The 12,647-nt window shown below is 40.1% G+C and overlaps 1 protein-coding gene across 2 annotated transcripts; it reads right to left on the bottom strand.

The window, feature by feature from the left end:
* Window positions 1–1,689: 1,689 nt before the first annotated feature.
* On the bottom strand, window positions 1,690–12,373 carry DUT (deoxyuridine triphosphatase). 2 transcript variants are annotated; one of them, XM_076004336.1, is made up of 7 exons: window positions 12,192–12,373; window positions 11,131–11,269; window positions 10,296–10,387; window positions 8,533–8,577; window positions 2,608–2,682; window positions 2,377–2,447; window positions 1,690–1,815 (listed from the first exon to the last, which is right to left on the bottom strand). In XM_076004336.1, exons 1-7 carry the CDS (start codon window positions 12,214–12,216, stop codon window positions 1,759–1,761), a joined length of 504 nt encoding a protein of 167 aa, XP_075860451.1. In that variant the 5' UTR covers window positions 12,217–12,373; the 3' UTR covers window positions 1,690–1,758. The 2 variants fall into 2 exon arrangements, with proteins under 2 accessions (XP_075860451.1, XP_075860450.1); XM_076004335.1 differs by lacking the exon at window positions 12,192–12,373 and adding an exon at window positions 11,797–12,172.
* Window positions 12,374–12,647: the final 274 nt, after the last annotated feature.

Genomic DNA, 12,647 nt, shown 5'->3' with positions numbered 1-12,647 from the left:
TTCTGGATAGAGCTGGGACCCATACTACTAAGTGAAGTATCCCAAGAATGGAAAAACAAGCATCACATATACTCTCCGCCAAATTGGTATTAACTGATCAGCACCTAAGTGACACACAGGAATTACAGTAATTGGGTATTGGGCAAGTGGGAGGGGGGAGGAGGCGGCAGGTATGTACATATATGAGTGAGATGTGCACCGTCTAGGGGATGGTCACACTTGAAGCTCAGACTTGTGGGGGGAGGGGGGCATTATTTGAAACCTTAAAATTTGTAACCCCATAATATACTGAAATGAAAAAAAATGAGTTGTTTATGAAGTGCTTGATATAGTAGACCTTCTGTAAGCGGTAACTAACATTAACAGTCTAACACCAACCCTCCAGGAAGCCACATAACAGTTTGTTTAATTTTTACTATGTATTGGTCAGCATTCAATTGTACAGAACAGAATCCACACTGGCTAATTTAGAAGTTTTTTGAAAATTTTATTGACCACAGAATTTATACCATAACCCAGTACATAACCCAGTACATGCATGTCTACAAATGTAATTCAAATAATCTTTACAATATTTAACTTTGTGATATGTGTTGTTCTTTGTCTATTCAATTTTTTAAAATGCTGGCTGTATCTCATTGGGTTGATTGCATGACTCCACTAACAGATTGTGACCCACAGATGGACGATTACATTGTGGGGTATTAAATGGCCTGGAGGGGCAGAAGGACCAAAGAACCAACTTTAGCCTGTGCTTCCAGAAGGTGGGCGGCCCAGAGAACTGCCAGCTCCAGCATCCTCAAAACCAGGCCTAGTGACTCTCACCGTGCAACTAACGGACAAGACCTAAGTGATACCCACAACCCTGGTACAAAGGAGCCTGAAAAACACAGTAAAGAAAGCACACTAGCACAAAGCTGCAATAAACGTTAATCAAACTAATCTATAGAATCAGCCCCATATCTGCCGTGAAATGCTGTCATACATACTTCTCAAGCTATGTACTTGGGATGGAAAAACCTAGTGGCCCAAGTATATATTATTACATTCATATTATCCCTATTAAATTGCATATTTTCTTGGATGCATACAGTCTATTATGCTACTTCAGTGAAGGAAACATGTTAACTATGACTAGTACAATTTGTCTGATGGGATGAAATTCAGGGGAACAATCCAAATGTAACAAATTCCCAAGTTACATTTCATTTCATAAACATACCTCTACCCAGTCAACCCAGGATCTACCGAAAGAAAGATAAGCAATTAAAAAAAAAAAACTAAACACAGATTTCTTCTCACCTTCAAAAAGAATCTTAAGATTTAAACAAAATCTTTAGACTTGTGAAGAGAAAGGAAGAACAAGGTAGAACTTTAACCTCCCCTTTTCATCTCTTTTAGTTCAACATATGCAATAATTTGTATCTGTGAAAGAATAAGTTCATTGAATAAAAGGTATTGCTTATGACTTATAGCAATTAAAGCAAAGTAAGTTGGCAGGAGTATCATATATTGAATTAAATACACTTTGCATTTAGGTCGCCACAAAGCAGGTTTACATACAACTATCTACTGCAGAAAAACACAAGAAAGTAAGTTTCTATGTGATCCCAACAGATCATAAGAAATTGAAACATTTTTATAGAAGGTAAAGCTATTAACTTTATAAAAATTCAAAACACCAAAATATTTTAAGCAAAGACTCTTTAATTTGAAGAAAAAGGTACAACTTCTCATTTTCTATTCTCAGCATAAATTTTAATTCTTTCCAGTAGAACCAAAACCTCCTGAACCCCTTTCAGTGTCATCCAAAACCTGAAAAACAGAAAGGTGGTTAAGTCTCGTAGTTAATTTTAGAGCCTTTCAGTTCTTCTTCTCTCCAACTCCTAATGTAAGACTTTTGTTCTTGCTATATCATTTTTTCAAAAGGGAGATAAAAAAGAAAATTAAATTTTAATAAAGCCCCATAAATTAGATTATTGGATAATTTTTTAAATCTAAGGAAATAATAGAAGTTCATAGTATATTTAAATAACTTACTAACTATAATAATGCTGTATAATATGAAAAATATTTAAAGAAATTCTAAAACTAAAATTTTAATTTTGCTTAAAATAAGCCTAGTCATATATACTATTTAGTTACAGATAGCAAAATCCTCAAAACTAGACTTTTTTTTCTCTTTAGATAAACTCTCACTATGTGGCCCAAGCTGGTTTCCAACTCCTGGCCTTAGGAGATCCTCCTGTCTCAGCCTCCTCAGTAGCTGGGACTACAGGCATGAACCATTGCACCTGATGAGATTACATTTTTTTCTTCACTTAAGTCTTAAGATGTCATATCACTCACTTTCTACTTAGCTTTTATATTACTTACTTGAACTTCTTCTATTTCTGGATAAAAAATCCGTTCACAAATGAGCTGTGCAATCCGATCACCTTTTTTGACTTCAAAGAAAAAAACACAGAATAGTTTATTACGGTTATTTTATTGATGTATTCTCTATACCCTGTCTTATTCTATGAGAATCTGAAGAGTCAATGTTATTTACACATACACAACTCAGAAAACTCACTGCATTTACGCAAATCTATGTATTTAACATACCTTCAAAGTTCTCTTTGCCAAAATTAAACAGTACAACACCAACATTTCCTCTATAATCTTCATCTATGACACCAGCTGGAGGAAAGAAAAACAATATTATCTTGATTTATGCTATCAGAACACTAGGGGAGTAAGATTTTTCTCAAAATCATTCTGACATAGCTCTAAGATTTTTATCCCTACAATTAAATAAGTCAATCTTGCTCTAGTACTATGTAAAGCCTCAAAACCAAGAAATATTACTAAAATGTAAATAAAAATTAGAAAATGGGTCCTAATTTTCCAACCTGTCACCTTTATCAAATGGTAACCATTTCCTACTTTAAGCTGGCAGTAGTAATTACCATCTCCAAACTACCATCTACTCACTGCACACTTGCCAAAAAGACTATGCGAAAATTATGACTTTGGTTTTAAAGGCTTTTCCTGGTAGCAGCTTCCCACTAATATCCAGATTGAAATATGACTCAGTCACAAATAAAAATGTCAAAAAGCCTGACGACCTGCCGTGGAATCAGTCCACAGCTGACATTGTTAAGTAGCAGTCTTACAAATACTAGAACATTCCATGTTTATAATAAAATGAAGCTGAATTGTACAGTTCATATTCTTCCTCTCCGTTTAATTTGAACCACCATCCTTTCTTGGTGTCTGATTTCTCAGAAGACATTAGCACATAAGCTTAATAATCAATATACTTTTATATGTATAATTGGTACCTATTTTGAGATTATGAACACAGGGACAGATCTTCATAGGACAGACTTGAGCCAGGTCCTTGTCCTGGCCCAGAAAGCTACATTTACCAGACCTGCTAGCATTTATTTTTGAGCCAAGAATTTAAAATGTTTCTATAAACACAAGCACTGATAATATAGGTATACCAGGTCTTCTCATTCTCTTTTTTTATATTGACATATGATTCACATATAATTCATCCATTTAAAGTATACAATTCAATGGTTTATAGAGTATTTAGAATTATAAGCTGGGCATGTTGGCTCACACCTGTAATCCTAGCACTCTGGGAGGCCCAGGTGGGAGGAATGCTTGAGGTCAAGAGTTCAGGACCAGCCTGAGCAAAAGCGAGACCCTGTCTCTACTAAAAATAGAAAAAATTAGCTGGCCCTGGCAGTATGCACCTGTTGTCCCAGCCACTCAGGAGGCTAAGGCAGGAGGATCACTTGAACCTAGGAGTTTGAAGTTGCAGTGAGCTATGATAATACCACCGCACTCTAGCCAGGGCGACAGAACAAGACTGTCTCAAAAAAAAAAAAAAAAAAAAGAAAGAAAAGGAAAAAAAAATATTGTATAACCATCACAAGTCAATTTTAGCACATTTTCGTTACCTCCAAAAAGAAACCTCCTACCTATTAGCAGTCACCCTCCAACAACCCCATCAATTTCCTTTTATACATGTTAATTCTGTCCCCCTCAGTTTGTGAAAGGCTGAACGGGATTCACATGAACCTAATTGAATGTAGCTCCACGTTACATCTTACTTCTTTTAACACCCTATCCCCTAAAAAAAACCTCTTATGAAGGGGGGGAAAAAAACGAAATAAAAATAATCAGAAATTTAGCTCAATGGGCACTAATGCTGTCTGCTCATATTTCTAATTAGTTGAAGGTTAACTGAAAAAAAAAATAACCTTTTTTTAAGAACAAGGATAATTCCTAAGTACACTCCTTCAATTTTCTCATACAGGAAAAAAAGGCAAACTCTTAGTTCCACCATGGGGAAAAATACTCAGAAAAACCAACATTTTAGATTTTTCCAGTAGATTATAGTAGAATTTTAAACGAACCCTTGTGCTTTATGAATAAATTACTAGGGACAAGTGAATCTGAATTTAAGCACTTCTTAAAAGGTTCCTGATGCAACACTTTTAGGAGTTTGAATTAAAGATAAATCAATATTTAACGGTGAGGATAAGGGCAACTCTAAGAGTGGGCTGAAAAGCAGCAAAAGCAGTTCATCTCACATCTGGACTGAAAAAAACAGTTCTTTTCTAGTTGTACAGAGACAACTTTGACCAATTCAAAGAATACTAAACTCTGGTTTCTTTCCCCACTGCCAAGTGACCATGAGTTTAGACCTTAATATTTATGAAAAAAATTGATATAAAGATGGGACCAACTGTTTTCTCCATTACCTATTTGGAGAAAATTTTGACCCCAGGAATGATTTAAATTATATTTAACAAAGAAAACCCTCAGCATAGCATGTTGTTCCATGCTGGAACGAATGACCATAGAAGGCTATGGAATTTCCATGCTGGGAGATTTTGAGGTATAGGTTAATAACCCACCTATCTCAAACGAGTCAGAGAAAGATAATGTGTACTAACTGACTTCTGAACTCTTTTGTTCCCACTTTATCAGAGAATTTTTTTATTTTTTTGAGACAGAGTCTCACACCCTGTTGCCCTGGCTAGAGTGCCATGGCATCTGCCTGGCTCATAGCAACCTGAAACTCTTGGGCTCGAGCAATCCTACTGCCTCAGCCTCCTGAGTAGCTGGGACTACAGGCATGCGCCACCATGCCCGGCTAATTTTTTCTATATATTTTTAGTTAGCCAACTAATTTCTTTCTATTTTTAGTAGAGACGGAGTCTTGCTCAGGCTGGTTTCAAACTCCTGAACTTGAGCGATCTGCCCGCCTCAGCCTCCCAGAGTGCTAGGATTACAGGTGTTAGCCACCGCGCCCAGACTATCAGAGAATTTTAAAGCTATCCAAATAATGCAAATATATATAAGTAAAAGCTAATAATGTTCCTTTACCCTCCTTGAGGTAGTCAATGTTACAGTAATATGCTTTACATGTTACTTTACTTTTCCATTGAAAATATCATAGATATCCTTTGAGATTAACATATATATAAATCTTAGCTATTCTTTTTGGATATAAGATATGGAAATACAGTACCCATTATTTCTATGTAACTATTCTCTTACATAATAACATTCAGGTTGCTTTCACATTTTGCTATAACAAAGCAGCCTTTGCATTATGTCCATGTACATTAATTTTTTTTTTTATCCTCATCAAATAGATTGTAAAAACCACTTTCCTAGCTCAAAGGGTGTGTGTATTTTCAATTTTAAAGGCTACTGCTACATAATTTCGCAAAAAAGGTACAGCCATTCAATATTTGAGAATGTCCATTTGCAAAATCCTTGCCAGTACCAGATGGCAGTAATCTTTTAAATTCTGGGCAGTGTGATGGGTAAAAAATGTTATCTCATTGCTTTACTTTGCATTTCCCTGACAATTAGTGAGATTGGACTTTTCCCCTCCCATATGTTTGTTTGACATTTACACATTATCATCTCTATGTTGTTGATGATTTTTTTTATTCTCTGTTCTTTTTCATATGAATTGCAAATTACTTGTTTTTTGACTTTATGGTATCTTCTACCACACAAAAAGTCCCTTTTTGTAAAGACCTCTGCTACATATCTGAACAGTAATCACATTAGGAGTACTCAAATGGTTACGTGTCTTGAATTCTGCAGAGCCAGGTGATCTTACAAGATTTTACACTTGGGGCACAAAAATGTGAAAGGCTTTTGACTGACTAAAAGAAATGAAGTCATTTGAAGTCAATTAAAATGTATGGCAGAAAAAAAGGCCCTCAATACTTTTTCTAGCATGAATGCCAATGGTATAAAAAAATTCAATAGCTTCAATTTCACTTACTTAACCAATTGTCATTTGACCCTCAAGAAAAACCCAAAATATATTCCTTCTCTGCATAAGGGATATTTCTCTTCATGAGAAAGCAGAAAGTATCTTGAAGTTATCACTGGAAAAATCATGCATTGGAACTGGCAGAGTGATTAACTGACTTCAGGCAACAGTTTTACTGTGTCAAGAGTTTGGCATGTCATTTGTTGGAAACCTTTTTTAGTGAAAACTATCCACACCTACCAGATGTGAATTCTGAACAGAGTCCTGCATACTCAACTTTTCCCTTTGACCTTTATTTACAGCCTGGGATTTGTAACAACAGCTCTCTTCAGAAATAAAAACCGTTGCCAACCATGATAAACTTGTGCCTAAGAGACATGTTTAAGATACTCTGCATCCAAGAACACACCACAATGTAATTTTATAAATAACACCATACCAACCACCAGGCAAACTAACTTTCCATTTCTTTTACATGATTTTTTCCCCCAGGGTTGTTTCAAACAGAGCAAAAATTAGTAACAAAGTTAAAAAAAAAAAAAAAAGTTTCCACATTAAAAAAAAAAAAATCAGTGAAGTCCCTAGGGGACAGAAATTATAACTTACAGAATCTAATATGTGCCAAGCACTGTATTAGATGTTTTACATACACTGTCATTTAATCCTCCCTACTCTCAGAGGCAAGCACACTAATTTCCATTGTACAGATGAGGAAACTAAGCCTCAAAAAGGTTAACAGCTAGCTAGTCAGTGACAGGGCTGGGACCTAAATCCAGTAGTTATTCCAAAGTTCTATTCCTTTCTCAACCTTTTGAAATTTCCTTAAAAATACATACAATCTTTTATATCCTTACGTTACAGTCCCAAATGACCACACTTGACCTTGTAAAAGCATTTTTGAACATCAAGCATAACTTACTGAGCCCGGGAATCCTCAATCCAGAGTGGGCTGTCCATGTCAATCCCTGCTACATACAACTCGGCTCCCCTTTAGTCCCTAAGAACTAAGAACTTTCAGGCTCCTGTCTTGCCCTACAGCACCACCTAGTGACACCATGGGGAGACACCAGGTCCTTCTAGGGGTGGAGAACCTGTGTCCTTGGGGCCACATGTGGTCTTCTGGATCCTTGAGTGTGGCCTTTTGACTGAATCCAAATTTTACAGAACAAATCCTGTTAATAAAATCTAATAATGGCTTCAGTTTTGTCTGGGATAGCCAGGCCTTATCACATGCTTAACCCCTGCAGTGGCAGGAAACAGTGAGCTAATTTAGGACAGTTTACTTGGTGAAGGAGATGGGGCAGGGTAGTCTCCAGATTTAATTGCAGTGGAAAAGAACAAGGGGGTTGGAATCACATGGATAGAGACTTCTTTGGGCTCATCTCTGAGCCAGTTTCCTGATCTGTTAAAAGGCCTTGATAAAGTAGCTCTGTAAAAATGGATGGAGGAGGAGAATTTAGCATACCTACTTAATGTGAGGACCAAAATGTCTTGTTAAGTGGAACACTTATTATTGATGGGGATGAAGAAAAGTCAGGACATCAAGTCTGAGATCTGAAGTAAGGAACCATGTCAGCATAGTGAGATTTTCCTTATAAGATGGGGTGGTTATAAGTCCTACAGCAATTGCTTCTAGATGAACAGGCAATGAAAAAAAAAAAAATCCTACAGCAAAGTTGGTTAGCAGTGAACACTGAGGCTTCTTCATGAAAGGGCCACGTGAGGAAGTTGTCAACTCTGAGAGACATAAGCAAGGCTTCATTATAAGGAAAATAGGTGCCACTGAGGACTTTCTTGACAAGAATATTTTTCTTTTAACAAACTTTTTGTTTATTTTTTTTAAAGACATGATCTTGCTCTGTTGCCCAGGGTGGAGTGCAGTGGCCTGATCACAGCTCACTATAACCTTGAATTCCTGGGCTCAAGCAATTCTCCTGGCTCAGCCTCCTGAGTAGCTTAGGAATATAGGCGCATATCACCACATCTGGCTAATTTTTTTATTTTTGTAGAGATGAGGTCTTGCTATATATATACATATATATATATATATATATTGCCCAGGCTGGTCTCAAACTCGTGGCCTCAAGCTATCCTACTGACTTGGCTTCCCACCCAAAGTGCTAGGATTACAAGTGTGAGCCATCTCACCCAGCGCCCTGAATACTACCTTTCAAACAAAGACAAAGTAAATACTTACAAACATTTACAGAATAAAAAAGTAAATATATTACCTCCTACATCTATAAAATGTTTGGCAGCCAAGCCAGAACGCGGAGCTGAAAATCAAAAAAGAGACATTAGTTATTTTAAGGGGAGGGGAAATACTGGATATAAATAATGCACTTTGAGCATGTTATTCTCTTCTTCTACATCTATTATTTTCATCTTAACTTTAGCAGATGGTTCTGAATTAAAGAATGTTTTTATCATACTGGATTACCAAAGTTGGAAAGACTAGTTTAGAAAAACTCAACAAGGTTTTAATTTAAAATCAACTTAAACCACTCCCACATGATTCAGTCAATTGAGGATTGATTTGTGATGTAATAGATGTGAGAGAAGGACTGCTGGAATGAACTGAAAAGTAAACAAGTGGGGACAAGCATAGACTGCTCTTTCAAGAAATTTGGCCACAAAGGGGAAAAAAGAGAAGAGTTGACTTTGGTTTCAAGATGGGAGATCTGAATATGTACAGTGTAGATGGGAAGGGAGACAGAGTGGGGAGGAACAAACCTAACCAAATGGTAGCAGAGCATAGCCTAGAACCTGGGACTCATCCTACTCAGGATTCAGATGCCAAAAGATGTGCCTGTATGAAACACATAAACCAGAATAAGACAAAAGGCCTAACATCAGTCAACTAAAATGCCTAAAACTAAGCCTCGAAATTTCAATTCCAGTATACTTTTTATCCTAAAAATGAAAAAACAAAAGCTAAGTTTACACGTTATACTTCCTGACTTAAATAAACATCAGGCCTATCATTAATTATCCTAACTTTTAGTTTGTCGTTTTAGAATAATTTAAATCAGGCACTTTGTCAATAAATGCTGCTTCTTCCTGCCTTGACCTTTATTTCACTCCATCTCCTGCCCTTTCTCCTCACCAAAAATTCTAAAACCGCAGTTAATGATGCCAAAAAGAGATGAGGAGACAGCCCATCTTGTTTCTTTTAAGGACTGAAGTATTAGCTGTTTTCCCACTCATGGCTGTCAAGATTGTACTAGTCTAGCTTCCTTCCCCAAAGGCAAGAGGTCACAGTTCCATTTGCCCCTTTATGTAGACTTTGAAATCAGTCAAAAAGTATTATGCTCTTGAAGAGAAGTTTTGAACTCTCTCTGGCAACAATTGACTCGCTCCAGAAAAAAATCAACCTCGTTGAATTGCACTCCATTTTGTCCTAGCTCTTCTCAATGAGGCATTTCTCTCTAGAACACTAAAATATCCTTTACCCTAAAGCCATGGGAGGACACCCAAACAAGAACAGGTTAAGTGGGCTGATACCCTCTGAGACCAACAGAGGTCAGAAGTTTGCCTCTCATAATATAAAATGCCATGTGCCATTATCCAAAGCCTCTCTGTCTCATTCAACAAGTATCAGCCACTCTAATCATTGTCTTCACAAAGAAATCTGACCTCATATGCAGTCAGAAAGGGGGAGTTGACATTAGCATTAGAAAAAGCTGTAGTTAAAAATCACATAAGTTTTTAGTTTTTCTCACAGTGAGGTGTTCTGAGAACAATATACTAGGCCAATATGAGGCTAAAAGCTGCAGTAAGGAAGCAGAATAGGCAAAAGGAGATGGAGGCTAAAGCAGATATGTAAATAAAGGTTTTCAAATGGCTGTATTTGCCATCATGGGTGGTGCTTCTTGACACAGCCCAAGCAATATCCCTTATTACCCCATTTATTACCCCAAATGAAACTAAGATGAAAGAACATATCACAAAGGAAGGGCTTGACAAATAGTTACCTGTTTCTTAAATCACTTACCTACTCTTCCATAACACCCAGAAGGAAGAGCTATCTGAATGTCTGTCTTCACAACAGCTTTCTCCATAGATGGTATTGTGTAATCATAGGCACTAAGAAGGTATTAAAAAAAAAAACGGTTTATAAAATTGTTTATGTTTTCTTTCCTGTGAGCAAGCATACAGAATGGGTTTATTAATATATTTCATAAAATAATTCATGCAACCTTGGTTTCTATAATCAATCTTGCTATGATGAATTTCCAATTCATCTTTTTAAAAGCTTATGAAGGTAGAAGTAGTTTTTTTGGCTTATTAAAATGATGACTGCTTTAAATAAAATAATTATCTGTGAATATTTTTGGTGGAGGAAAGAGATGTAGACATTGTATTAATAAATGTCTTTGCCCCTGAACAAAACTTTATTGGGAAACTTAGGTACAAATTGGCTTGAGGGGGCAGAAGTTCGGACTTATGCTTCACTAACATAGTATAAAAAGAGGAAAATGAAGAAAAAGTCCTTAATATGTGCCAGGCACAGTTCTAACTGATTTACATACATTTACTGATCTTATTCTCACAACAATCCACTATGTGATTAGGGAAAACCTGTAGAAGGACAGAAACCTTATATATATGCAAAAAGAGTCTGTTTCCGTAATCCTCTCGGTGGATGTTTCTACCTGAGGCAGCAGATGGCCTGAAAATAAAAGCTAACGTGCCATGGAGCTCTACAGCTCACGAATTGAGCCTTCTTCGCGGGGATAGCGACGGAGGAGGCAGAAGGCAGCCCTCCTCAGCCGCCTGGCCAGGGCCGACCACCCAGGGCGCGCGGAGGCCCGGAGGCCCCGACTCACCTGTACAGGTCGTAGCCCGCAGCCCGTGCGGACCCCCGGGTCGGGGCCGTGGCATGCTCCGAGAGCCGGGCAAAGCGGAGCTGCATGCCGCCCTCCTCGGCGGGCCGGGCCCGCTTGCTGGGGGACACAACAGCGGTCTCTTCAGAGCAAGGCATGGCGGAGTGAGAATGAATGGAAAAAGCAATGGAGAGAGTACAGAATGAGCCCGAGGCAGGCAACTTGCCAAGAGCTAAATTTCCCGCCAGCTCCTCCCCACTCCTGGACGGGTCCACTGGCCTGGCTGAGAGGGGAGGCAAGATTCAAATTTTGGGTTAGAAGCCCTTCCCGAAAACCGGATTTGGGACTGGAAACTCCGGAGCCTTAGTAAATCTTTCAAACTCAGCGCGCGGGGCTAATGTAGGGGGTAGCTTCGGTGGCCTCGGTCACACACACACTAGAAAGCCACCGTCGCCCCCCCTCATTAGGGGACCGCATGGACTCGCTCCCGCGCGCGTAGAAGCCGCGCCCCCTCCCAAGTCCCCAGTCGCCTGCCGCCGGAGGGCGTCCTTCCGGGTGGCGCGGGTCCTGTCGCCCGCCGCTCCCGGGCTCGGCGGGGGCCGCGGGACGCACGTGCAGCACCCCCACGCCTCAGAAAGCGCGCCCTGCCAGCCCGGGCCCCGACTTTACTGGCTCCGCGGCAGGCTCGGCTCTGGCGGCTGGCGCTGGACGCGGTCCGGAGTGTCCGGAGCAGGGCGGCTGGGCCCAGGGCTCGGCCTGGCCAGAAGAGTCCCGCGGCCTCGGCTCCCTGCCGGGCGCCTGGCGCGTTTTTAAACACTGAGCGGAGCAGAGACGGAAGGAAATGGTAGCAGAGTGCCGAGCGAGGGCATCGGGGTGTCATTTCCCTCAAGATCTGGGCTGGTCGTCCCGCCAGCGCCTCCGGGCGCGCGCCAGGCCTGCACCCAGAAGACGTGTCCCGGCACATGACCTCGGAAGCAGAACCGCTGCCTCCCTCCCCCTTCATCCTTCCCCAGGCCGCCATTTTCCGAGAGCGCCCGCCAGGCCCCGCACCTGGGCTGACCTACCTGGGGCGGCACCGCCCGCGGCCATGACGCCCTCGGGCTCTGATCTCAGGTGCCCCCAAAGCGACGGGAGCGCATCACGGGGCTGTTGACAGCTCCTGCTGCACCTGGTGTCTAGGCTGCGCGCTCGATTTCCACGCAGCACCGAGAGCGCAAGACGATGTACTGTTTACTCTTAAAGGGGGCGAGGGGCGCGGGCGTCGGAATGACTGCAGGGACGACGCCCTTAAAATCCTAGCGCTGAGCCTTGGAATGACCACAACCAAACACACAGGGGGAACCCGGTGGCTAGCATTCGCACAAAGGTCCCGGGCCACGGTGGTGTAACTTACAGCGGAGATGAACAAATAACTCTAGATCATTGCAAACTGATTTTTATGGAATATTAGCATCCCTAGTTATTTCCGGATCTAGCACAAAAATCTGAAAACCCTATTGAATGCACTTTAATTTTCAAAG

Source organism: Microcebus murinus, chromosome 6 (assembly GCF_040939455.1).
Source record: "Microcebus murinus isolate Inina chromosome 6, M.murinus_Inina_mat1.0, whole genome shotgun sequence".
Taxonomy (NCBI): domain Eukaryota; kingdom Metazoa; phylum Chordata; class Mammalia; order Primates; family Cheirogaleidae; genus Microcebus; species Microcebus murinus.
Note: the sequence above shows the minus strand (reverse complement) of the source record. Positions and strands in the feature narration are given on the sequence as shown.